The sequence below is a fragment of the Talpa occidentalis genome, unplaced genomic scaffold, assembly GCF_014898055.3.
Source record: "Talpa occidentalis isolate TD23 unplaced genomic scaffold, MPIMG_talOcc4v2.1, whole genome shotgun sequence".
Lineage (NCBI taxonomy): Eukaryota > Metazoa > Chordata > Mammalia > Eulipotyphla > Talpidae > Talpa > Talpa occidentalis.
The window spans coordinates 2,649,311-2,672,595 of record NW_026555331.1 but is presented as its reverse complement, the minus strand read 5'-3'; the positions used below and the strand labels follow the sequence as shown (position 1 = coordinate 2,672,595).

General features: G+C 73.1%; 4 protein-coding genes across 6 annotated transcripts; 3 read left to right on the top strand and 1 right to left on the bottom strand.

Moving 5' to 3' along the window:
- Window positions 1–188: 188 nt before the first annotated feature.
- PPP1R16A (protein phosphatase 1 regulatory subunit 16A) lies at window positions 189–10,465 on the top strand. 2 transcript variants are annotated; one of them, XM_054691941.1, is made up of 13 exons: window positions 215–228; window positions 4,286–4,467; window positions 5,666–5,741; window positions 6,229–7,116; window positions 7,700–7,770; window positions 7,840–7,985; window positions 8,684–8,787; window positions 8,859–8,983; window positions 9,060–9,185; window positions 9,288–9,363; window positions 9,437–9,566; window positions 9,720–9,885; window positions 10,006–10,465. In XM_054691941.1, exons 4-13 carry the CDS (start codon window positions 6,858–6,860, stop codon window positions 10,345–10,347), a joined length of 1,545 nt encoding a protein of 514 aa, XP_054547916.1. In that variant the 5' UTR covers window positions 215–228; window positions 4,286–4,467; window positions 5,666–5,741; window positions 6,229–6,857; the 3' UTR covers window positions 10,348–10,465. The 2 variants fall into 2 exon arrangements, with proteins under 2 accessions (XP_037348560.1, XP_054547916.1); XM_037492663.2 differs by lacking the exon at window positions 4,286–4,467 and having other exon boundaries at window positions 189–228.
- Window positions 9,834–14,650, top strand: GPT (glutamic--pyruvic transaminase). 2 transcript variants are annotated; one of them, XM_037492847.2, is made up of 12 exons: window positions 9,834–9,885; window positions 12,220–12,385; window positions 12,495–12,584; window positions 12,653–12,761; window positions 12,835–12,968; window positions 13,060–13,303; window positions 13,413–13,492; window positions 13,564–13,700; window positions 13,784–13,958; window positions 14,051–14,206; window positions 14,282–14,394; window positions 14,465–14,650. In XM_037492847.2, the coding sequence occupies exons 1-12, from the start codon at window positions 9,857–9,859 to the stop codon at window positions 14,553–14,555; spliced, it is 1,524 nt and encodes a 507-aa protein (XP_037348744.1). In that variant the 5' UTR covers window positions 9,834–9,856; the 3' UTR covers window positions 14,556–14,650. The 2 variants fall into 2 exon arrangements, with proteins under 2 accessions (XP_037348744.1, XP_037348909.1); XM_037493012.2 differs by lacking the exon at window positions 9,834–9,885 and adding an exon at window positions 10,575–11,251.
- Window positions 14,651–15,389: 739 nt separating this feature from the next.
- On the top strand, window positions 15,390–17,974 carry MFSD3 (major facilitator superfamily domain containing 3). Its single transcript, XM_037494280.2, has 5 exons — window positions 15,390–16,062; window positions 16,315–16,462; window positions 16,588–16,712; window positions 16,779–16,888; window positions 16,967–17,974. The coding sequence occupies exons 1-5, from the start codon at window positions 15,390–15,392 to the stop codon at window positions 17,138–17,140; spliced, it is 1,230 nt and encodes a 409-aa protein (XP_037350177.1). The 3' UTR covers window positions 17,141–17,974.
- On the bottom strand, window positions 17,032–23,257 carry RECQL4 (RecQ like helicase 4). The gene is made up of 23 exons (XM_054692788.1): window positions 23,174–23,257; window positions 23,059–23,092; window positions 22,890–22,981; window positions 22,520–22,834; window positions 21,723–22,375; window positions 21,522–21,618; window positions 21,322–21,445; window positions 21,086–21,199; window positions 20,879–20,992; window positions 20,699–20,791; window positions 20,490–20,626; window positions 20,122–20,205; window positions 19,872–20,045; window positions 19,623–19,802; window positions 19,409–19,550; window positions 19,057–19,319; window positions 18,704–18,980; window positions 18,499–18,628; window positions 18,255–18,424; window positions 18,002–18,182; window positions 17,764–17,914; window positions 17,556–17,664; window positions 17,032–17,450 (listed from the first exon to the last, which is right to left on the bottom strand). Exons 1-23 carry the CDS (start codon window positions 23,255–23,257, stop codon window positions 17,326–17,328), a joined length of 3,843 nt encoding a protein of 1,280 aa, XP_054548763.1. The 3' UTR covers window positions 17,032–17,325.
- Between the last annotated feature and the right edge of the window lie 28 nt (window positions 23,258–23,285).

Sequence of the window (23,285 nt, the reverse complement as noted above, 5' to 3'; positions counted from 1 at the left end):
GGTGGCCCCGCCCCGCTCCCCTGGTGGCCCCGCCTCTCCCTCATGGTCCCGCCCCGCCCGCCAGGCGGCAGCTCGACTTCCGGCTCCGGGCGCGGGCCGGAAGTGTAGTGTTGCCATGGCGAGGGCCCGCATGGGGCCCGCCCCCGCGGCGCCCGAGGGTGCGCGGAGCCGACCGGCCGGCCGGCGGGCTCTGATCGACGGCGCGCGGCGGCCTGCGCGCAGCGGAAGGTGAGGGGAGGGCTCCGGGGCCGCGCGGGGCGGGGCGGGGCGGGGCGGCCGCCGCGTGGGGCGGGCGCGGCTGAGCCGGAGGAGGCTGGGGGGCGCGCTCGGAGGCGCGGGCGGCCGGGCGGCCGGGCGGGCGGCGGCCTGTCAGGCGCGGTCGCCAGGGCCCGTGGGGGCTGGTGGCCAGGCCCCGGGCAGCCGCCTCCGGCGGGGCGGCGGGAGCCCGGGCCGCGCGCCCGCCGGAGACCTGTTGGGCAGGTCGGGCCCTGGAGCTCGCCCCGCTCCCGGGGCAGTGGCGGCGCGGAGCGAGGCCGGCGGCCGGGCCGGGAGTGCGGCCAGAGGAGACACCCGAGCCTCCGCCAGGGCCGCGGGTGGGTCCGGCGCCGCCCAGGTCGGGCTCTGGCCCCAGGACCCCTGCGGGGGCTGGTGCTGCAGGCCGGGGTGTCTCGGGGGGCGGGGGCTGTCCGGGGCTCTCGGGCCACCCCGCTCTCACGGCCCCTCCCTCCTCTCCCCTGGGGTCGCAGCCGCCGCCCACCTGGGTGGGGCGGCGGCTTGAGGCCCTTCCCGTGCCGCCTCCTGCACCCCCGTCCTTGCAGACGGGCCCCACCCCAGCGGCCTGGGGGCGTCGTGTCCTGCCCCCTGCGCCCGCTGGAAGGGGAACCCCCGCCCGGTCCGTGGGCTCGGGCCGAGCCTGGCCCGGAGGGTGCAGCAGGGGGCCCGGGAGCCGCTCGGGGAGCGGGGCTGGCGCCCCCGGCGGCGCAGGGGATCCTGGCGCGTCCTCGCCCCGGGGCCGGGAAGCGAAGGCCGGGCCGGCGTGGTGGGGGCCCGCTGGCCAGTCTCCAGGGAAGACGCCGTGTGGAGGGGTGGGGAGGCCCGGGGGGGCGGGCGGCGGGCAGGGCAGCCGTGAGCTGAGGGCCCGGGTCCTTCCCCCACCGCCCCGCGCCCTGCAGACCCTCCTGGGGGCGCGGACGGAGCGGGGCGGGCGGGGCGGGGCGGGGCGGGCGATGCCAGCTGCTGGGGGGCAGCTCCGCGCAGACCCGGAGGCTGCCGTCCCTCCCGCGACGCACACGCGTCCTGCCGGAGCCCCTCGGCCCGGAGCTCGGGGCAGCTGCCCCCGAGTGGGGGGACGGGGCGGCCCTGAGCCGGGGGAGGCGCCAAACACCCGAGCCGGGGGCGGGCGCAGGCGACACCCCGGGGCCTGCGGCTGTATCTGGGCGCGGGCCGGGCCGCCGCGGCCGGAGACCCCGGGCTCCGGAGCGGGCGCCCTCGGGCGCGTCGGGCCGCGGCGGGGAGGGGCGCCGTCGGCCCGGGGGTCTGGCCAGCGCCGGCCGGCAGGGGCGGCGGGGACGGCGCCGCCGCGACAGGCGGCTCCTCGGGACGCCGGGCCTTTCCGACCCGCCCCCGCGAGGGCCGCGGGGCCTCCCCGGAGGCCGGCCCAGCCTGTCCCTCGCGCGCGCGGACCGGGCTTATAGCCTCACTGGGGTGCCCCGCCCACAAGTCTGATTGGGCCACTTTTCAGTCCTGCGGCTGATTGGGCCAGTTAGCACCAATCAGCTCATAGCTTGCACCTGATTGGCCCATTCCAGCCCAGGAAGTGTGCGGTTGCGTTAAAGGGCTCTGAGGCGCCCCTGCCGCGGGGGCCGTGGGCGCGCCGGGGCGTCGCGGGCGCCCGCGGGGCAGCCATCGGGTGCCGGGAGCTGAGGGCCGGGGCCAGGCCGCCTGCCGCCAGCCGGGCTGAGGCTCGGCTCGCGGCGGGCGGGGCGGGCGTCTGGCTCTTCGAGGTTCCCAGGGGTCGCCCCCGGACGCCGCATCACCACAGACGGCGGTGGCACCCCCGGCGCCGCACAGACGCGGGCAGCGGCCTTGGGGGGCCCGGAGAGCGTGTCCTGAGGGCCTGTGTCCCGTGGGCCCCAGCAGGGCCTGTGCTCCCCACACTCCCCGCGTCCCGCCGCGGTGCCGTGCTCCCCCACCCCCGCGGTGCTCCCCGCGTGCCGCCGCGGTGCTCCCCCACCCCCGCGGTGCTCCCCGCGTGCCCCGCGGTGCTCCCCCACCCCCGCGGAGCTCCCCCACCCCCGCGGTGCTCCCCCACCCCCGCGGAGCTGTGCTCCCCCACCCCCGCGGTGCTCCCCCGTGCCCCGCGGTGCTCCCCCACCCCCGCGCTGCTCCCCCACCCCCGCGCTGCTCCCCCACCCCCGCGCTGCTCCCCCACCCCCGCGCTGCTCCCCCACCCCCGCGGAGCTGTGCTCCCGCCACACCGTGGTCCCCGCGCCCCCCCAGCCCAGCGGTGTGCGCAGACCTTGCCCTCTCGTATTTTCACCTGGAACTCAGCTGAGGGGGTCACTAGCCATCACACCCCGTCTCCGCAGCAGTTGGGGTGCACCGATGGCGCCCTCCGTGCCCGCCAGCCAGCTCTGTCTGCTCCGCGGGGCGGCCCCCGCCCGGCCGCGCTCTCCCGCCGCTGGCCCCTCCGCAGGCACCGCGGTCCCCGCCCCAGCTCCCCCTCGGCGCCCCTGGGCCTGAGGCCGTCCCTGGGCCTGGGGGCTGTGGCCGCCGGCGGGAGCGTGTGCGCAGCTTCCGGAAGCCCCGCCGTCCAGGCGGCGCCCCTGTGCCTGCCCCGGCCTCCCGCCGGCGCCCCCGCGGACGCAGGGTTCTCGGGTCAGCGCCTGCCCGGCCCCCCAGGCCCCACCAGTCTGGGAGGGAGCCCAGCCTCCTGGGGTGCGGCTCCGCCCCTCGGTGGGCTCCCGGGCTGTGGGCCAGGGCCCGCCAGAGTGGCCCCGAGCCCCCTCCCCATGCTGTGGGGTGGCCGGGAGGTCGCCTGCGAGGGAGGCCTCGTGGTTTCGCTGGTCTGGCCTCTGCTTTGGGGCCAGGGCGGTGCCACTTTCCTGGCAGCCTGCCTTGGAGGCTGACTCTGGCCCTGGTGGGGCCGCCCCCCAGCCTGTCGGTGAGGCTGACGTGCCCCCAGCCCCTCTCTGGGGCTCTGCACCCTGAGTGGGGTCTGCTGGCGGCTCCGCCCGCTCCCGCCCTGGGGCTCGGACCAGTAGTTGCAGCACATCCCGCCACCAGGCTCTGTGCGGTCCCCGCGTTTTGAAGAGAAGAGGAGAAAGGGGCCACGCCCGCACGCTCGCAGGGGCGCCCTCGCGTCCACGGCAGGGGCCCACCCGCCACCTCCTTCCTTCCTGGCCGCTGCAGGAGGGTGGACGTCTCAGGACAGCTGCCCGCGGCTCCGCCCGTCCCGCAGACCCCCACCCGCCCACCCCGCTCCTCCTCTGCCGGCTCCTCCTCCGGCCTGGAGCCCGCCTGGCCCAGGGGCAGCTCGGGGCGCCGGGTGCCTCGGACATGACCTCTGACTGGCCTTGCCCTCCTGTGGCGCTCAGGGAACCAGCCGCTTCCCGCCATCGGGGCTGAATCTCGTGTGACAGCGACGGGCCTCCAGCCCGTTCCCCAGACACAGCACTGGGCCCCCCGAGCTCGCCGGCCCGCCGGCCGGGCCTGCCCCCTGCTGCCCAGCCTCGTGGCGGCCTCGCCCGGCACGTCCTCCCGACCCAGCAGCTCTGCCCAGGCAAGGGCCCATGGCAGATGGCAGCGACCGCCCCACTGGCCACCGTCCCGGTTGGCCCCGAGCTACCGGCACCGGCGCCCTCAGTGCCCCCGGCGCCCCCAGTGCCCCGTCCTGCTCTCGGCCTCCTGTGCTTTGACATGGCCGTTCTGCTGGTTGCCCGCTTGATGCCCCGCAACCCGGCTGCTGCCCCTTCCCGGGTGGAAGCAGCTGCCCTCCCTGCTGGGTGGGTGGCCGCGCCTCTAGTCAGTCACCCTCTTTTTATTTTTTAAGATTTATTTATTTATTTATGCACGCAAGAGCTGGGGTGCAGGCCAGCGGTGCGGGGTGAAAGGATGCCCCAGAGACAGAGTGGGGAGCAGCGGGGAGGCAGGAGTCGTCTGCTGTGCCTGGTGGGTCATTCCCTGGCCAGGGGTCGGACTCAGGCCGCAGGGGTGACCGCCTGAGACTTAACGCCCGCGCCCCCAGGGAGGCCCCCGTCACTCTCCTCTGGAATCTGCCCACCAGGTAGAGGCAGCTCTTCACCTGGAGACACCCCGGAGCGCAGCCTGCCTTCCCAGCCCGGCCCGCCGGCTGCACCCCCAGCTGACCGTGGCCCCACGCATGGCCCCACTGCCGCCAAGTCCCGTGCCCACATGCCGTTCTTCGAGGCACAGACACGTGCTCTCCCTTGCTCCCCATCATGCCAGGTGCCCTCTCCAGACGGCCTCGCTGTGCTGCTCACCCACAGCTCTTCCTCGGTGCCTTCAGGGCACGGGCACCGCAGAGGGCCTGGTGGACGTGGCTGGTGGCGGGGCTTGCTGTCACCTGGGAGGGCCCCCTGGCTGGCCGCCACCCTGGCTGGTGAGCTCCAGCGTGGCCAGACCACCACGTCCCGGACAGCGGATCAGTTCCTGGGGTCTGGTGCCGGCCCCGGCGGCCATGTCAGCCCCGTCCCCGCTCTGCACACACCGAGGGCCTCTTCCCAGTGCCCACATGCAAGTGGATGGGCAGGGCACCCCGGCTTGTCCTCTCAGGAAGAGCCCTGGACAGGTTGCCCTCAGCACCAGTATCGGTGGGCGCGTGGTCCGGCTCCAGAGTGGCGGGGGGGGGGGCGGCTGCCAGCACCAGGCTCCCCTTTCATGCCTCAGGCCCTGCCCGGCTGGGGCTGCCCACCTGGGCCCACACTCCTGGGCAGGGTGCTGCCCGGGCTGGAATAATCGCCAGATTATCTCTGTTTGACATTCCAGGGAGGCCTAGGGCAGTTTGTGGACGGGGTGGGGCCGCCTGCCCTGGCCTGGGCGTGGTGCGTGGCTGGCCCCGAGGGCACTGGGGTCTGATGGGCTGTGGCAGAGGCGGCTGGCAGCGATGGTGGAGGCCGGTGAGGGGCAGCCAGCTGGCAGGGGCGTGTGGCCTGAGGGCCCAGAGGGGCAGGGTGGCGCTGGCCTGGAGGCCCCCGCACAGGGCTGTCCTGGGAGGGACCCTGGGACTCCTGGGCAGGGCGAGTGCGTGGAGATGCCCTCTGGGCTCCTGGGCTGTGTGTGCTGGGGCAGCTGACAGGCAGAGGGTGGGCCCAGGCGTCTAGCCCCTCGGACTGGGCTGCCCACAGCCGGGCCCGCAGGTGGCCTTCTCCAGGCCCACGCCCAGTGGCCCCGGCCTGTCTCAGTCTCTGAGCTCCGTGACCCTGGGGCCTCCGGGGCAGTGCAGGTGGCAGGCGGGTCTGGCAGAGGGCACGGGCCACTGCGCTGCCTGGGGTCACCATGTCCCCGGTGCCCGCTCTGGGCTCTGGGCTCGTCCCCGGCGGCTGGGTCGGGGCTCGGGCAAAGTCCAGGTCGGGCGAGGGCTGAGGCTGGCAGGCGACTGGGGCCCCTAGGACAGGGGGGCCTGACCTAGTTCCATCTGGCCCAGGACGGCTCCTTCCGGAACGAAGGGGATGCTCGCTGAGACCCCGAGCTCGAGTCTGGCCCGCGCAAGGCCCGGCCAGGTGAGGGGGGACTCCTGGGGCCGGCGGGGCTGTGGGGGCACCCCAGAACCAGTGCTCGCAGGCAGGGGTGTGGCCTGGCAGGACAGCAGGCCGTGCTCAGGCAGAGCTGCTCAGGCAGAGCTGCCCACGCCGGTGCCGCTAGCCTCGTGCCTGACGGCCACCTGTGCCGCGATGCGCCTCCGCTGGCCAGGCCGCCGCGGTCTGGGGCAGGGTGCAGGCAGGATGGGTGGAGCCGAGGCGCAGGAGACCCTGGGGCCATTTGGCGCCCAAGTGGGGTGCCCTGACCCCCCAGTCCCGGGGAGACGAGGGGAGGCTGGGCCTGGGTGGGGCCCCTACTCCGCTGAACACCCTCGGGGCGACCTGGGCACTCCCAGGCAGGACTGGGTGTCCACACTGGGCAGGCCCACACCTGTGCCACCTGTAGCCCACCCTTCCCCATCAGGGCCCAACCTTGACCCATGCCTCCTCCCCCCTCCTCTGACCGCAGGGACTAGCCGTCTGCGCCTGGCACCCCAAGGGTTTCTGAGGACGCTGTTGCAGACACCTCTGCTCGTGGCGAGCTGGCTGCGTGGGGAGCCTGACCCCAGGGCAGGGAGCCCTGCCTGCTAGCCACAGCCCCTCAATGGTGCCCACACTCTGACCCTGGAGGACAGACGGGAGGGAGAGGGGCGGGAAGCCAGGCCATGGCTGCCCCCAGGCCCCACATGGGCCCCTGAGACCTGGAAGGCGAGAGTCGTTCTGGGGCGTCAGGGCCTCTGCTCACCGCCCGGCCCTCCCTTCTCCCCTTGGGGGTGCCAGGAGCCATCACCCTGTTGGCTGAGTGATTAGTTTCAGAGCCTGGACTGAGCTGGTCAGCTGCAGCAGGGTCCAGAGGGAGGCGAGGCCAGCCCCGAAGAGTGCCCAGGCACTCCCTCCCCACCCTCTGCTGGCCAGCGGCCCCCCCAGCTGCGGCGGGCCCTGACCCAGCGGTGCTAGGGGCAGAGGGCACCCACTTCCGGGAGGGGATGCCCCGAAGGGTGCCCTTCCAGCCGGCTACCCCGCCCCTCAGGCCTGCGCCTGAGCCCACGTGCTCCCGCCCAGCGCCCGGCGCAGCGCCCCCCACAGGCCACCCCCGTCATGGCCGAGCACCTGGAGCTGCTGGCCGAGATGCCCTTGGTGGGCAGGATGAACGCACAGGAGCGTCTGCAGCACGCCCAGCGGCGCCGCGCCCGGCAGGTGAAGCTGTGGGCCCAGGCTGAGAAGGAGGCGCAGGGCATGCGGGGCCGCGGAGGGCCACCCCCAGGGGAGGTGGCCAGCATCCAGCCACGGAGGCGCGTCCTCTTCCCCCCCAGTGTGGCCTTGCTGGAGGCCGCTGCCCGCAACGACCTGGAGGAAGGTGAGTGGCTGAGCCCCGGGCAGTGCTTGGCCAAGGCCCGACCGTGGGCTCAGGCAAAGGGGTGGCCGTGCTGGTCCTCAGCTGCAGGCCCTGTGCAGGTACCCAGGCCAGCTGAGGTCAGCATGCGGGCGGGAGGAGGTGGGAGGGGCGCTGGGCACAGCTGCCTGCCAGTTGCCCAGGAGTCCTCGACCAGAGCCTGGAGGGGCACCTGCTCTGCCGTGGGCAGGCCTGGGGTTGCCGGGCACGGCTCTAGCTCCAGGCAGGCCAGGCCAGCTCTGGGGAGGGGTTGCAGGGGCAGCGAGGTGGGGTAGTGGTCTTCTGAGGAGCAGCAGGGGAGCCAAGTGGACAGGTGGTTGAGGGTGGTGCTAGCACCTGGGCGGGTGACAGGGCCAGTCTGGGGCCCAGTGGGCTGCTCTGGGGTGGCCCCGAGGCCCAAGGCTGGAGCTCAGGTCTTCTCTGCCCGCCCCCCGCCCCATGCCACTGCCCCTGCCCCGCTCAGCAGTCAGCCCGGTGCCCCCAGCAGGAACAGTGCGGGCCTGTCCCGTGGCCCCTGTCCCTGACCACATCTGCCCCCTTCCTGCAGTCCGCCAGTTCCTGGAGAGCGGGGTCAGCCCTGACCTGGCCAACGAGGACGGCCTCACAGCCCTGCACCAGGTCAGCCCTGCAGTTGGGGGCAGGCAGGGCTGGGGGCGCCGGGGCTGCTGCTCAGGCTCGTGTCTGTAGAGCTGCATCGATGACTTCCGGGAGATGGCACAGCAGCTGCTGGACGCTGGGGCCACGGTCAACGCTCGGGACAGCGAGGGCTGGACACCCCTGCATGCTGCAGCCACGTGCGGCCACCTGCAGCTGGTGGAGCTGCTCATCACTCGGTAGGCCACTGTTGGCAGGCGCGGCGGCGGGCCAGAGTGGGGCCCTTGCAGAGGCGCTGAGTCCCGCCCGGGAAGAGCCTACTCTGGGCCCCGCGCCTCCCCCCAACCCCATGCATGTGCTCACTGCCTGCTTCCTGGGTGGACAGCAGGGCCAGGGCAGTGGCCGCAGGTGCCCCCCAGGGAAACCTCCTGGGTCCAGAGCAGCCTGGCCTCTGCCTCCCCAGGGTCTGCACAGGGAGATGCTGCCTGCCCGGTGCAGCGTGTGGGCTGCAAGGAGGGCGGCCCCGGGAGGCTCTGCGCAGGAGGGCGCCTGCCCCATGCACCCTGAGGGTTGGCTTCACAAGGACCCAGGTGCTTTCTCCCTTACGCACCCCAACACCTGGGACTGGGCTGTCCTGGGGCATCTGGTGTTGCCGGGTGGGGGTGTCCTCAGCAGCAGGGGGTGGGCACAGGCAGCCCCAGGAATGGGCGACCAGCCCAGGTGGCTCCAGGCAGAGGCCCCCTGGCCTGGGAGCATGGCCATGCACTTGGGCAGGCCCTGCCTGGGAGGAGGACAAGATCAGAGCTGGGGGCTGGCCGCAGGGGTGGCCTGAGGGGCGACCACCCCCATTAGCAAATTGCCCTGTCCACCCTGTCCTGGAGGGCAGCCCGAGGCGGATGACCTGAGGGGCTGAGGCGGCTGTCCCTCCTGCTCGCAGGGGCGCTGACCTCCTGGCTGTGAACACGGATGGAAACATGCCCTATGACCTCTGTGAGGACGAGCAAACGCTGGACTGCCTGGAGACGGCCATGGCCGACGGCGGTGAGTGCTGCCCCTCCCCCCCACAGCGGCATACCCCTCCACCACCACCCCGCTGAGCCGCTGCCCTGCAGGCATCACACAGGAAGGCATCGAGGGTGCGCGGGCCCTGCCAGAGCTGCACATGCTGGACGATGTGCGGAGCCTGCTGCGGACTGGGGCTGAGCTGGAGGCCCCCGGCGACCATGGGGCCACGCTGGTAAGGATGTGGCACAGCTGGTGCTGGTTGGGGAGGCGGCTGCGGGGGCCTGGACCTCAGGGGAGTTTGCCTGCAGCTGCATGTCGCCGCCGCCAACGGGTTCGGTGAGGTGGCCGCCCTGTTGCTGGAGCGCGGCGCCAGCCCGCGCGCCCGGGACCTGGACGGCTGGGAGCCACTGCACGCTGCGGCCTACTGGGGCCAGGTGAGCCGGCGTGGCCACTGGGACCAGGTGAGCGGGGCCGGGCTACGGCCAGCAGCTTCTGTGCCAGGGCACCCTCAGCATTCCCGCGTCCCTGGCCCACAGGTGCACCTGCTGGAGCTGCTCGTGGCGCACGGGGCTGACCTGAACGCCAGGTCCCTGATGGACGAGACGCCCCTGGGTGAGCCGGCGCGCCTCTGCCTGGCCGAGGACGGCGCGAGGGCGCTGGTGACCCTCCGCCCGCTTCTCTGCAGACGTGTCCGTGGACGAGGAGGTGCGGGCCAAGCTGCTGGAGCTGAAGCACAAGCACGACGCACTCCTGCGCGCCCAGGGCCACCAGCGCTCTCTGCTGCGCCGCCGCACCTCCAGCGCCGGCAGCCGGGGGTGAGCGCCCGCCCCGCCCCGCCCCGCCCCGCCCCGCCCCGCCGACGTCACGCCCCACCCCGCTGACGTCACGCCCCGCCCGCCGCCCGCGGGCGCCCTGGGCAGAGTCCAAGGCCCTGCGGGCCCGCCCCCATGGCCCCTCCGCGCCCCCAGGAAGGTGGTCCGGCGGGTGAGCCTGACGCAGCGCGCCAGCCTGTACCGCAAGGAGCACGCCCAGGAGGCCATCGTGTGGCAGCAGCCGCCGCCCACCAGCCCCGCGCCGCCGGCGGACGACGAGGACGGCCGGACAGATGCCGAGCTGCGGCCGCCGCCCCCCGAGGTGAGCCCGCCCCCGGCTCCGCCCCCCGCCCGGCCCGCGGCGCCCTGGACGACGGCCAGCCCGGGGTCGGCGGAGGCCAGAAGGGCTCCCGTGGTGACCTGCGGGCCGCGGGGTCCACAGGAGGACAGCCCCGAGCCCGCCAGGCCGCACAACGGCCGAGTGGGCGGCGCCGCGCGGCACCTGTACTCCAAGCGGCTGGACCGCCGCGTCTCCTACCAGCTGCCCGCCCTGGACAGCGCCGCCCCCGACGGCCCCCACCGCGCCAGGGCCCACCACACCCTGGCCGAGCTCAAGCGCCAGCGCGCGGCCGCCAAGCTGCAGCGCCCCCTGCCCGAGGGGCCCGAGGACGCCGAGCACCCCCGGGCCACCTCGGGGGCTGCGGGAGAGCCCCCCCTGCTGAAGCTCACAGCCCCCTCGGAGGAGACCCCCGCGGAAAAGAGACCCTGCTGCCTCCTCATGTGAGGGGCGCCCAGGCCGGCTCTGGACCCGTGTGTGCGCCGCGCCCGGCCCGGCGCCGCCCTTCCGAGACCTGATAAAGGGCGTCCCGCCACATTCCTTGTCGCGTGTCTCTGGGGCAGCGCCCCAGGGGCCCTCGTGGGTGGGGGCCCCGGAGCTGAGCCGCCTGGGCGCGCCGTCCTGTCCCGCGGCTCTCCGGGGCTTGTGGGGCCTCGGCAGCCCGGCCCCGCGTGGGATGGGGGGTGCCGCCCCTGGGCAGGAAGCCCGGGCTGCCTCCACACAAGGTTCCCAGAGGGCTCTGCCCCCCGTGGGCTCTGCCCTGCGGGAGCGGCTCCCAGGCGAGGGCAGGGCGCTCTCCCAGCCCTGTCGGTGGCAGCCTGGGGGCGGTCCCTGGGTCTGGCAGGCAGCCCCGACCTGGCCCGGCTGCCAGCTTTCCCGGCCCGGCTAGCAGCTGGACGCTCCGGCTCTGAGCCGGCCAGGACCATGTGTCCGGGGGACAGGGGTCCCTCAGGGGCCTCGAGCAGGAGGGCAGGGCACTGGCCTCTCCTCCCTCCGTGGTGGGCCGTGCGGGTGGCGCAGGTTGGGGCCACTTTCCGTGCCCTGGAGGACATCAGCTGTGCCCAGGGTCCGCCCTCCCCCCAGCCCCCAGCGGTGGGCTGGCTGTCCTCGCGGGCCGGGGGCGGGCTGGGGGCACGGCCAGTTGAATTTAGCGTCGGGGGTGGAACCGCCGCCCAAGGTCCACCTGCCCCTTGCCGCCACTGGGGCGCTGCTGCAGGGGGCGGGCAGGGCTGGCTCCGCCTGGGACGGGCCCATATTAATGGCCCTCTGGCTGGGGGAGGAGGAACCGGCCTGCACACGGGAAGCCGAGGTGGCAGCGGAGCCAGCGTGAAGGGAGCCCACGCCCGCACAGGTGAGGCCCAGGCCCGCTGTTCCCTCTGGGGCTGGCAGGCGCGGACAGTCAGGCCCTGGCGGCCACCACAGCCCCGCATCTGGGCGCCGGCAGGGAGGGGAGGCTGCCCCTGGCACGGCAGCAGGTGGGGCCCCGTGGGCCTGTCCCTGCACAGCCACCTGCCTTTCTCCCCGCCAATCAGGAGCCACAGGGAAGTGGCCCTCAGGCCGGCCTGGCGCCTGCGGTGTGGCCCCAAGGGCAGCCCTGGCTGGTGCAGGGTGCCCAGCACTGCCCTACCCAGGCTCCAGCCCCTCCCCCTGCCGCAGCCTGGCAGCACGACCTGGGGCCAAGGGTCACTGTGGGTCCTTGAGCTCCAGGCCATGGCCACCAGCCGGGAGGGACCAGATGGAACCTGGGGTCTGAGCACCTCATTCCCCTCCCCCACGCCCTGGATTCCTGAGGCTGGCTCAGTTACCCGGGAGACAGGCCTGCGGCCAGGGCAGGCATGGGGGGCCTCAGGCAAGCTCTGCTGGGGTAACCCTCCAGAGGCCTCTCCCTTCAGGGGTCTTCAGGGGTCACCCTCCCGAGCTCTGCCCCTTCCCGCAGCTGCCACCCGCCTCTGCCCAAGCCTGGTCCCTCAGCGTCGCCTGGGCCTTCCGCCCGTCCCTGCCCCCCGTCTGGGTCTCCTGCTGCCCTGGCACGGGGACACTGGGCGGGCACTGGGCTCCACCCCAAGCCCCGCCTGCCTGCTCACCCACTCACCAGGCTCCCTGGGGCAGGCCGTGCCCAGCGGCCGGCGGGGCGGGGCCTGCTGGCCCAGCTCCCCTCAGCCCCACCGTCCCCTCAGTGGGGCCCACGGGTTGCAGCCAGAGGGTGTCCACTCCCCTTGAGACCCCCTCCCACCCCCGCCCCTGAGCCTGGACCAGCCTCGCTGGTGCCCACCTTGGGCCCTGCCGCCTCCTGAGCCGCCCCTCGCCTGTTCCGAGCAGGAAAATGGCGCTGAGAGCAGGTGACCACGGCAATGCCGCTGCCAACGGGCTGAAGGAGAAGGTGCTGACGCTGGACACCATGAACCCCTGCGTGCGCAGGGTGGAGTACGCCGTGCGCGGCCCCATCGTGCAGCGGGCGCTGGAGCTGGAGCAGGAGCTGCGCCAGGTACGCCGGCCGCACGCCGGGGAGCGGAGGGCAGCCGTGCTGGCCACTGACCAGTGCCGCGGGGCCAGGCCCACCTCCTGACCGCCGTCCTCGCCCCGACCCCCTCCAGGGCGTGAAGAAGCCTTTCACGGAGGTCGTCCGCGCCAACATCGGGGACGCGCACGCCATGGGCCAGAAGCCCATCACCTTCCTGCGCCAGGTGAGGCTGGCGTTGCCCGCACCCCCCCCCCGCTCCCCCCCGCTCGGGCTCAGCACTCGCCCTCCCAGGTCCTGGCCCTCTGTGTCCACCCTGAGCTCCTGAGCAGCCCGCAGTTTCCCGAGGACGCCAAGAGCCGGGCCCAGCGCATCCTGCAGGCGTGCGGGGGCCACAGCCTGGGTACGTGCTGCGGTGGGGGGCGGCGCCCGGGGGGAGCCGGCGGGGCCGCCCCTCACCCCGCCCCCGCCTCCAGGCGCCTACAGCGTCAGCGCGGGCATCCCGCTGGTCCGCGAGGACGTGGCGCGCTACATCGAGCGGCGCGATGGCGGCATCCCCGCGGACCCCAGCAACATCTTCCTGTCCACGGGGGCCAGCGACGCCATCGTGGTAGGCCAGGGCCTGTGGCTCAGGGCGCCGGGGCTCTCCGCGCGGGTGCAGCCCGCGGCCCGCCTACCCTGCCGCCCCCTCCCGCCCTCAGACGGTGCTGAAGCTGCTGGTGGCGGGCGAGGGCCGCGGGCGCACCGGTGTGCTCATCCCCATCCCCCAGTACCCGCTCTACTCGGCCGCGCTGGCCGAGCTGAACGCGGTGCAGGTGGACTACTACCTGGACGAGGAGCGCTCCTGGGCGCTGGACGTGGCCGAGCTGCGGCGCGCCCTCCAGCAGGCGCGGGGCCACTGCCGCCCGCGGGCGCTCTGCGTCATCAACCCCGGCAACCCCACCGGTGCGCCGCGCCCCGCCCCGCCCGCCCCGCCCGCCCCGCCCGCCGCGCCCGCCCCCGGCCCGGCGGGGATGGGGCGCGCCTCCGCTGACCCCCACGTCCCGCGCCCCAGGGCAGGTGCAGACGCGCGAGTGCATCGAGGCCGTGATCCGCTTCGCCTTCGAGGAGAGGCTCTTCCTGATGGCTGACGAGGTCTGGGGGCGCGCGGGCCGGGGGCGCGGGCGGGCGGAGGCGCGGGCCGGGGGTGACGCGCCCGCCTGCAGGTGTACCAGGACAACGTGTACGCCGAGGGCTCGCGCTTCCACTCCTTCAAGAAGGTGCTCGTGGAGATGGGGCCGCCCTACGCGACGCAGCAGGAGCTCGCCTCCTTCCACTCGGTCTCCAAGGGCTACATGGGCGAGTGAGTGCGGCCGCGGGCGCCTGCGGACCCGGCTGGGCAGGCCGGCCCCTGCCTCCGCCTCGACGCCCGCGCTCGCCTCGCAGGTGCGGGTTCCGCGCCGGCTACGTGGAGGTGGTGAACATGGACCCCGCGGTGCAGCAGCAGATGCAGAAGCTGATGAGCGTGCGGCTGTGCCCGCCCGCGCCGGGCCAGGCGCTGCTCGACATGGTGGTCAGCCCGCCCGCGCCCTCGGACCCGTCCTTCGCGCAGTTCCAGAAGGTGGGCCGGAGCCCGGGGCGCGGGGCACCTGCGCGGGGGCGGGCGGGCGCCGGCCCGCGGCCCGGATTGACGAGCCTCCCTCCCGGGCCCAGGAGCGGCAGGCGGTGCTGGCCGAGCTGGCGGCCAAGGCCAAGCTCACGGAGCAGGTCTTCAACCAGGCCCCGGGCATCCGCTGCAACCCGGTGCAGGGCGCCATGTACTCCTTCCCGCGCGTGCAGCTGCCCCCGCGCGCCGTGCAGCGCGCTCAGGTCAGGCGCGGGGCGGCGGGGGCGGCGGGGGCCGCGCCCTGGGTCTCGCCAGCCCTGACCGCGCCCTCGCCCCAGGAGCTGGGCCTGGCGCCGGACATGTTCTTCTGCCTGCGCCTGCTGGAGGAGACGGGCATCTGCGTGGTGCCCGGCAGCGGCTTCGGCCAGCGCGCGGGCACCCACCACTTCCGGTGAGCCCCCCGCCCCCCGCCCCCGCGCCCCCCCGCCCCCGCCCGGCTCACCGAGCTCCCGCTCCCCCAGGATGACCATCCTGCCCCCCATGGAGAAGCTGCGGCCCCTGCTGGAGAAGCTGAGCCAGTTCCACGCCGAGTTCACCCGCGAGTACGCCTGACCCGGACCGCAGCCGCGGGCCGGCCCGCCCTCCGCACACCCCCAATAAAGGCGTGAGAAAGTGGCCGCGGGGCCCCGGGCTCGCCGGACGTGCCTCTGTCCCCCTGCTGCCGTCGGGCTGCGGGCGGCCTGGGCAGCCCCTGTGACCGTGCGGGGGCGGAGGGGCGGGGGCTCCCGGCGGGCCGCGCGCAGGACGAGCGGACAGGAGGGGTGTGGAGGGCGCCTGGCGGGCACCTCCCGGGGAGACCCCAGCCGCTGGGGCGGGCGTGGCGGGCGAGGGCGGGCTCTGGGGCCGCAGGGGAGAGCCCTGGCTGCGGGGGCGGCGGGGCGCGTCCCGGGCACAGCCGGGTCGGGCGGCCGCGAGCTGGCCCGGGGGTCGGCGCTGGAGCCGCCCCCCCCCCAGGGCCACGCTGGGCCGCCTCTGCCGCATCTGGGGCGCCCACCGGGCGGAGGGGCTGCAGGAGGCCGCAGGGCGCCGAGCCTGGGATCGGGGTCCTGGGCCAGCCTCGCGCCACCGCTCGCTGGAGCGGCCCCTGGCCTGGGCAGGGCCGCGCCCAGGGCGGACAGTGAAGCGGCCCGTCCCCCGCGGGGCCGCGCCTGGCCCGCCGCGCCCGCGCCGTCCACCGGGGGCGCCAGAGGCGGCGCCGACGCTCTGGCCCGCGCGTCTCGGTGGCCGCCGGCGTCCGGCCGGCGCAGGACGCGGCGGTGGCTCCCCGGGGCGCGAGGCGGTGACGCCGCCGCGCCCGCCCCGACCTCTGGCCCCGCCCCGAGCCATGACCCGCGCCCCTGCCCCGGTCGGCCGGCCGCGCGCGGAGAGGGGCCCCGGAGCCCGGCCATGCGCGGGAAGCTGCTGCCGCTGGCCGGCCTGTACCTGGTGCAGGGCCTGCCCTACGGGCTGCAGTCCGGCCTGCTGCCCGTGCTGCTGCGCGCCGCCGGGCTCTCCCTGACCCGCGTGGGGCTGGCCAAGGCGCTGTACGCGCCCTGGCTGTTCAAGCTGCTGTGGGCCCCGCTGGTGGACGCGCGCGGCTCCCCGCGCGCCTGGCTGGCGCTCAGCACGGCCGCCCTGGGCCTGGTGTGCGGGCTGCTGGCCGCGCTGCCCCCCGCGGAGGCCGGCCAGGCCGTGCTGCCCCCGGCGGCGGCTGGGCTCCTGCTGCTGCTTAACCTGGGGGCGGCGGTGCAGGACGTGGCCCTGGACACGCTGGCGGTGCAGCTCCTGGAGCCTGCAGAGCTGGGGCCTGGCAACACAGTGCAGGTGGTTGCCTACAAGCTGGGCGCCGTGCTGGGCGGGGGAGGCCTGCTGGCCCTCGTGCCCGCTCTCTCCTGGCACCTGCTTTTTCTGCTCCTGGCCACTATGTACTGGCTGGCTGCTGCCCTGGCCTGGGCAGCACCGGCCCTGCAGCAACTGCCCCCGCCGCAGCACGCAGCAGCGCCCCCGCGCCGTCTGCAAGACCTGCTGGCGGTGCCCGGGACCCTGTGGACAGCAGGCTTTGTGCTCACTTACAAGCTGGGTGAGTGGGCCCTGATCCAGGCTGTGGGGTGGGAGCTGAGGAGCCTGGGACAGTGGGGACCACAGGACCCACTTGGGTGGGCAGCCCTGCAGGCCAGTGCTGCGCTGGAGGCTGGGGGAGGTACAGCTGTCTCCCCTGGCTCTGGCTGCACGGCCACCGAGCCTGAGCTGGCCCTGAATTGGCTGACACCAAGGCCCAGTGGGGATTCCCCAGGTGAGGGAGGTGCCCCCCCTGCTCAAGGTCTCCCTGCAGGTGAGCAGGGTGCCAGCAGCCTGTTTCCTCTCTTCCTGTTGGACCGTGGCCTCTCCCCCCAAGAGCTGGGGCTGTGGAACGGAGTGGGGGCCGTGGCCTGCTCCATCGCTGGCTCCGCCCTGGGGGGTGCCCTGCTGGCCAGGCACTGGTGAGCCCCCACACCCCCACTGCCTGCAGGTGCTCCACTCACCTCTGCCTCAGAATCCCCCACTCTCCTTGACTTCCCCGCGCACCCCCGCCCAGCTCCCACACGTAGCCCACCTCCTGCCCCAGGCAGCCACTGCCCCTGCTGAGGTCAGCACTTCGGCTCCGCATTGGGGGCCTGGCCTGCCAGACCGCCCTGCTCCTCCACCTGGACACGCCTGGGGCCGCCCTGGGCCCGGGCACAGCCCCCAGAGGTGAGGGGCCCGCCCGGGAGTGGGGTAGGGTGGGGGCCGGAGCCCTGCTGACCTGGGCTTTCCCAGGGGCAGCCTTGCTGAGCCTGTGCCTGCAGCATTTCCTGGGGGGCCTGGTCACGACGCTGGTGTTCACCCTGATGATGTGCTGCAGCCGGCGGGCGCCCGGCGCCCTGCAGGTGAGGGAGGGGCTGGACACTGCCCAGGCTGTGGGGCTGGGCCCCCCAGGCCCTGACCTGCCCTCCCCTCCCCCCCAGGCCACACACTACAGCCTCCTGGCCACCCTGGAGCTGCTGGGCAAGCTGCTGCTGGGCGCCCTGGCGGGGGCCCTGGCAGATAGCCTGGGCCTGCAGCGCTGCTTCTTCTCCTTCCTCGCCCTCACGGCCACGCCGCTCCTCTACCTGGGCCTTGTGCCCGGCTCCCCGGACTGAACTGCCAAGGCCGGGCTGCTCAAGACGTGGCCCGCAAAGCTGTCCCCGGACTGCGTGCCGCACCACACAGGGGCATTAAAAGCTACTTCATTGTCTTTATTCTGTGTTTTGGGGGTGCTGGTTCCCACTAGGGCTGTGGGAGCTGCACTCCTGCTCCCTGCTCTGACGCCTGCCTGCTTGGGTGGTCAGCAGGTCCGTGCCAGGATCTCCTCTGTGGCCAGGTGCATAAGTGCATGGAAGCTCAGGTGCAAGTACTTCCTCCAGAACCGCCGGTCCCGCCCGTACACCTGGGCCGGGTAGCGGGGGCTTCCTGCGGCAGGGCAGGGGCAGAGAGCCCCGGAGATGGCCTGAGCACCCACTGGTCCGGCCCCACCCGCCTGCTTACCCGGGGCCAGGCGAGAGCCCAGGGTCTCACCGATGCCATGGAAGATGCGGGCCACCGCCCTGCCCGAGAACTGCTGCTCTGGCCACGCAGACAGGAGGTGGCGGGTGTCCCTGCGGACCTGGTCCTCCCAGCCGTGCAGCTGTGGGTGGGCAGCAAGTCAGGACACCTGTTTCCCAGGCCGCCAGCCATGGTGCAGGCGGGGGTGAGGCTGGCAGGGTCACGGGCAGGTGGCACTCACCTCGGCCTGGCCTGGCCCCGGCCCGGGCTCCTCCTCCAGGATCCCTGGGTCCTCCTCTTCCTCGAAGTAGCGGCCGAGCAGTGCCTTGAGCCTGGCGCTTCGCTCCTGGTCAGCCTGCTCTAGGCAGGGTCCGCAGCTGGGGAAGGCGACGCTGGGGGAGGGTGAGCCAGTGCTCAGTGCCACGTAGGGGCAGGGGCGAGGGCAGGGGGTGGGGCAGGCATCACCCACCCCTGGGTACCTGTGGAACAACTGGAAGGCGTGGTGTAGCCGCGCCAGAGACACCCGCTCGCGAGCACACACGCGGCCGTACAGAAAGTCACAGATCTGATCCTTCTCCTCGGCTGTCAAATCCCCACGGCTGCGCAGGTGGAAGGCCAGCTCCCTGAACTCGACCCGCACCCCGGGGTCTGTGCGGCCACCTACCGGGAAGAGCGTCAGGCACGGGGGTTGTGGGGAGCTGGGGCGGGGGGTGGGGGGTGGGCAGGGCGCACCTGTGCTGGGCTCTGGGTCCCGCTGCAGCCGGCGGAGCGCCTGCCGCACAGGGGCCAGCTCCCAGCCCATGGAGTCCGCCAGCTGCACCACATCAAACTCCACGGACACGCCGCCCCTGCTCTGGGTCTCAAGTGGCTGGCAGGCCAGGCCCGTGGCCAGAGTGGCGCATCTGTGGGGCAGGCGCAGGGCTGGTCAGCCAGCAGGGTCACGTCCTGTCCCCCGCCCGGGTGGGAGGTGGCTTACCTGCGGGCCAGGGTCTGAACTTCAGCAGGGCCGCCGGGGCAGTGCAGGCGGCAGCGTGTGTAGGTGGGCGGCAGCAGCTGTAGCCAGCGCTGCGGATGCAGCTCGAGGTAGCACAACAGCGTCTCCACAGCTGCAGGGGAGGAGCAGGCTTAGGCGGGTGCCGCCGGTACTGTGTGGGGCCACCCCACGGGCCCCCTGTGCTCACCCTCTGGGGGCATGTCCAGTGCTTCCGTAGTGGGCTGCATCGGGAGCGCCCGCCTGTGACCCGGGCACTGGGCTGCGGGTCTGTGGCTGGGGTGCTTGGTCTCAGGTGGGGACGAGGTCCAGGCAGCCTGGGCCTCGGGCCTGTCCCTGCCCTCCTGCCCACCAAGCGGCTGGATGCAAGGGCAGGGTGGAAAAACTTGCTGCACCAGCCTCTTCATGGCCAGGAAATCGGTGGCCTCAGCGTGCACATGCCTGCGCAACTCGCGCAGGTCCTCACCCTGCACAGGTGGGCAGGCGGGTGTGAGAGCAAGGCCTGGGTGGGGGCGGGGCGTGCGGGGCGTGCGGGGCACCCACCTGGGGCTGCAGGAAGAGGTGGCAATGCGCCGGCTGCCCGTCGCGCCCGGCCCGGCCCACTGCCTGCACGTAGCTCTCCAAGCTCGGGGGCAGCCCCAGGTGCAGCACAGCCCGCACGTCCGGCCGGTCCAGCCCCATCCCGAAGGCCACCGTGGCCACCACCATGCGCAGTCGGCCCCCCATGAAGGCCCGCTGCACCCGCTTCCGCTCCTGGGCACACATGCCAGCGTGGTAGGCCTCGGCGACCTCCTCTGGGCCGTGACCTACAGAAAGGCAGTGGCACTCAGTGGGGGCGCAAGCTGTGGCGAGGGAGGTGTGGCTGCGGGGGGTGGGGGTGCCCTGCCCATCTCACCTCCAGACCCCGGGCCCCTAGCTGCAGGCAGGCAGGTGCGCAGCAGGGCAGCCACCCGCTCCGTGTCCTCCCGCCGGACGCAGTAGATAATGATGGCGTCCAGAGCTTGGAAGCGGTCACTGCGCAGCAGGGTCACCAGGGCCTGGCAGAGAACAGTGGTCAGCCTGGGCGGGGGTGCAGGCAGGGGTTCCACCTACCGGGCATGGGTGCTCACCTGGTTGGGATCCCTGTCCATGGACACAGAGAGGTGCAGGTTGCTGGGAACGGCAGCCGGCCGCTCAAGGCCCGCCTCCCCAGCCACCCCCAGGTGCTGGGCCACGTCCCGGGCGGTGCGGCGTGTGGCCGTGGCTGTGAGGCCCAGGAAGCAGCGCACACCCAGCTGTTCCCGCAGCACCTGTGGGGGAGGGGAATTAGGCTCTGCCTGCCCAGGCATCCCCTCCCACCCCACCCCCGCGAGCCTCACCTTACAGACTCGCAGGTAGCAGGGCCGGAAGTTGTGGGCCCACTGAGAGAGACAGTGGGCCTCGTCCAGGCAGGCAAAGGAGATGGGGGGGAGTTGGGGGAGGTGGCTGGTGCCCCCAGGCCCCACAAGTGTCTCAGGCGACACCATCAGCACCTGCACTTTGGCTGCCTGGACCTGTGGGTACACCCCGGTCAGGAAACCTGACTGAAGCCCCCAACCCAGGACCAGCCCCCCGAAAGGAGCCCCTCACCTTTTTCCAGACGGCCTCTCGCTGCTGCCTGGTCATGCCTGAGTGGACGCACGCCGCCCCTAGGCCCCGGGGCAGCCCAGACATCTGCGGACAAGAGCAACCCACTGTCCCCCGCCACCTGTCCTGTCCTTGGAGGCAAAGCCCAGACCCGGTGCCTGAGACCGGGAGGTTGGGCCACTGTGAGTGCTGGGAGCTGGTCTGGCCACCACGTTTCTCCTGTCCCTGGGCCACACCAGGGCTGGGAGCCGAGATGGTCCAGCCCCTTCAGCTCTGGTGCAGGCGAACAAGGTGCAGCAGCCCACGGGGACCAGAGGAGCTGGGAAGGCATGCCCCCACACCAATCTTTGCTTACTGGTCCCGTTACCCACCTGATCATCCATGAGAGACAAGAGGGGCGAGACGACCAATGCTAGGCAAGGTTGGCGCCGGGCGTAGAGCACAGCAGGGAGCTGATAGCATAGGGACTTGCCAGCGCCCGTGGGCAGCACGAGCAGTGTGGACAGGCCTGGGAGGGCAAGGAGTCAGCAGTGCTGGCCGGAGATTCCTCCCCACTGGGCAGCCCCGGGGCCCTGCTCACCAGACAACACCCGCATGACCGCCTGTTCCTGCCCAGGGCGGAAGGCCTGGTGCCCCAGTTGCCGCAGGGCCTGAAACACCTCCGCCGGGGTCTCTGTGGACAGAGACAGTGGGCAGCCAGGCCCCAGGCAGCCAAGCCCCAGCCACCCCCGCCCTGCTCCGCCTGGCCGCGTCTACTCACCTGCCACCTGCCCCGAGGGTCCCAGTGGGTAGAGGGGCGGCACAGGCTGGGGCAAGCAGGGCTCCGCGGGCCCCAAGGGTTCAGACTCAGGAGGCTCTGTGTCTTCCTTGCCCTCTGGGGGCAGACAAGAGGGCGGAGGAGGAGCTCTAGGCTGGCAGGAAGACTTCTGGTAAGCCAGACCGCCACCCGGCCCGGATCTCTACTCACCTGCTACGTAGTGGGAGGCAACGCCTGGCTCCCGGGCTCCTTCCTCCAATGTGAACGGCATCTGCCTGCCACCCTCCGCTCCTCCAACCGCCTTTGGGGGTGCCGAGGCAGGTTCTAGACCAGAACAGAGCCAGCAAAGTACTTCAGCGAGAAGTACCCCCACCCCAAGACAGTACTCTCTCCAGGCAGTGCCCCACCCACCTCCCAGGGCAGGCCTTGCCCACTGGGGGCCTCACCCCGCTGGGGGCACCGGGATGCCCAGTGGCCAAGCTGCCCACACTGGAAACAAGATGCCTCGGCTGTGGCCCCAGACCGATGCCCCACAAGATAAGCTTTCTTCTGCCACTTCTGTTTCCACACCTGGGCGTGGGAATATCGTAAGGCAAAGTGATGAGGCAAGAAATAGTGGCATGAGGAGCTGTCTGCCACCACTCACCTGCCTGCGGAGGAGCCTGCTGTGCATAGTGCCCCGCGTGTAGCGCCTCTGCTTCATGTGGAGCCGCACGTAATTACCTGTGACCCGGGCAGCGGGCCTAGGAGGGACACACAGGTGGGCATTGCATGGGCAATGGTGGCCAGGGGCCCTCCCTGCCAGCTTTACCCATGCAGCCTGTGCTGGGAGGCTGAACTGTGGCACCTGGGGTTTGTGGGATCTCGGGGGACCCATGTCTCCTTGTGCCCTGCATGTCTCCTTGTGCCCTGCGAGGATTCCATTTGTCCACTGTCCTGCGGGACCTGCATGGGGCTCCCCTCAGCTGCTCTGCTCCAACGCCGCTTCTTGCCTCGGCTGCTGCCAGGATGGGGAACCTCCGTGCTGACCAAGCTAACCTGTGGGGTGGCAAGCTCTGGGCCCTGTAGGGGCGTCTCGGGGCCAGTGTTCTGTGGGGTGGCAAGCTCTGGGTCCTGTAGGGGCGCCTCGGGGCCAGTGTTCTGTGGGGTGGCAAGCTCTGGGCTCTGCAGGTGCACCTCGGGGCCAGTGCCGGGACAGAGGCCAGATGAAACTGTGGCGGTCAGGGACTGGGGCTTCTGCGCAGGCAAGCCAGACGGGAGGGTCTCGCCTTGACATCGCTCCAGCCAGCCTGGGTCCAGGGAGCTCAGCCGCAGGCTCAGGGACGCCCGCAGCTGCTGGAGCCGGCCGGGCCTCAGCTGGGGACCTGGGGGCTGGGTGAGCGCCTGGCTGGCTTCCTCTGGAGAGTCGGGGGCTGCCTCTGTCCCTGGTGGCCCTGGGGAGGGCTTCTTGGATGCGATTCTCCTCAGAGGCCGGTGTAGATGGCTCCGGCTTTTCCCAACCTGAGAAACGGAGATAAAACTAAGAAGCAGAAATCAGGTGTTCAGACAGCTACAATAGCTAAGTCTGCCCAAGTCCACACACCGAAGGTCAGCAAGAGCAAGCCCGTTACACCTACGTGTGCAGGAAACAGGAAAGGGGCTAACCTTGACCTCTACCTGCAAGTTGCCCTTTAAGTTGGCCTTAAGCCTCTCTCCGTAGTCCAGCTGGGCCCCCAGGGTGCTCAGCCCTGGCGAGGGCGGGGTAACCCGGGCCGCAGCCCTGTTCAGGTGGGGCCCCCAGCAGCTGGGCTCTGGCACCTGCTGGAGAGAAGGGGTGTGGGTGCAATGGGGGTGGGTGGGGGGTGCAGAGGTGTCTCCAGCTCCCCCCCAAGGTCCCCGCCAGGAGAGGGGGCCTGGCCCTCGTTCTCCACGAGGTAGGCCTCCCCCTATGCCGCGCGCCCCCTCCAGCACCCGGCACCTCTGGACCGCGCCCCGCACAAAGCCGGCCGCCAGGCTGCGGCGGCGGGTCCGGAACGTCCTCTGCCGCCGCGGGAAGCGCCTGCTGGGGGTCGCCGCCGCCGGCCTGGCCCCGGGCCTCCTTCAGGGCGCGGTACTCCCGGTAGAGCGCTGGGGGCGAGGGCAGGGGCGAGGTCAGGGGTCGCAGTCGGGGCCCGAGGCCCCGGCGCCCCCGGCCCCCAGCTTACCGCGGGTCTCCTCGCACGCCGCCTCCACGTCCGCCTGCGAAGGGAGGCGTGAGCCCCGCGGCCGGCCCGCCCGCGCCCGCGCCCGCCCCCGCGCCCGCCCGGCCGGCGCCCGCACCCGTCCCGGCCGGCGCCCGCGCCGCCGCCCGAAGTCGAGCTCCCAGGCCCGCAGGCGCGCCCGCACGGCCCGCAGCCGCTCCATGCTTCCGCGCGAGTCTCCCGCCACGGGC

Excerpts from the sequence above, each read along its gene's own strand:
- PPP1R16A (XM_037492663.2), top strand. The coding sequence starts at position 6,858 with ATGGCCGAGCACCTGGAGCTGCTGGCCGAGATGCCCTTGGTGGGCAGG. Across the intron at positions 7,986-8,683 it reads GTGGAGCTGCTCATCACTCG|GGGCGCTGACCTCCTGGCTG; the intron begins GTAGGCCACTGT and ends TCCTGCTCGCAG. Across the intron at positions 9,567-9,719 it reads TCCAGCGCCGGCAGCCGGGG|GAAGGTGGTCCGGCGGGTGA; the intron begins GTGAGCGCCCGC and ends CCGCGCCCCCAG.
- RECQL4 (XM_054692788.1), bottom strand. The coding sequence starts at position 23,257 with ATGGAGCGGCTGCGGGCCGTGCGGGCGCGCCTGCGGGCCTGGGAGCTC. Across the intron at positions 18,425-18,498 it reads GTTCAGACCCTGGCCCGCAG|ATGCGCCACTCTGGCCACGG; the intron begins GTAAGCCACCTC and ends CCTGCCCCACAG. Across the intron at positions 17,451-17,555 it reads CCGCATCTTCCATGGCATCG|GAAGCCCCCGCTACCCGGCC; the intron begins GTGAGACCCTGG and ends GCCCTGCCGCAG.
- MFSD3 (XM_037494280.2), top strand. The coding sequence starts at position 15,390 with ATGCGCGGGAAGCTGCTGCCGCTGGCCGGCCTGTACCTGGTGCAGGGC. Across the intron at positions 16,463-16,587 it reads GCCCTGCTGGCCAGGCACTG|GCAGCCACTGCCCCTGCTGA; the intron begins GTGAGCCCCCAC and ends CTCCTGCCCCAG. Across the intron at positions 16,889-16,966 it reads GGGCGCCCGGCGCCCTGCAG|GCCACACACTACAGCCTCCT; the intron begins GTGAGGGAGGGG and ends CCTCCCCCCCAG.
- GPT (XM_037492847.2), top strand. The coding sequence starts at position 9,857 with ATGCCGAGCTGCGGCCGCCGCCCCCCGAG. Across the intron at positions 13,493-13,563 it reads TCTTCCTGATGGCTGACGAG|GTGTACCAGGACAACGTGTA; the intron begins GTCTGGGGGCGC and ends GCCCGCCTGCAG. Across the intron at positions 13,959-14,050 it reads CCTTCGCGCAGTTCCAGAAG|GAGCGGCAGGCGGTGCTGGC; the intron begins GTGGGCCGGAGC and ends TCCCGGGCCCAG.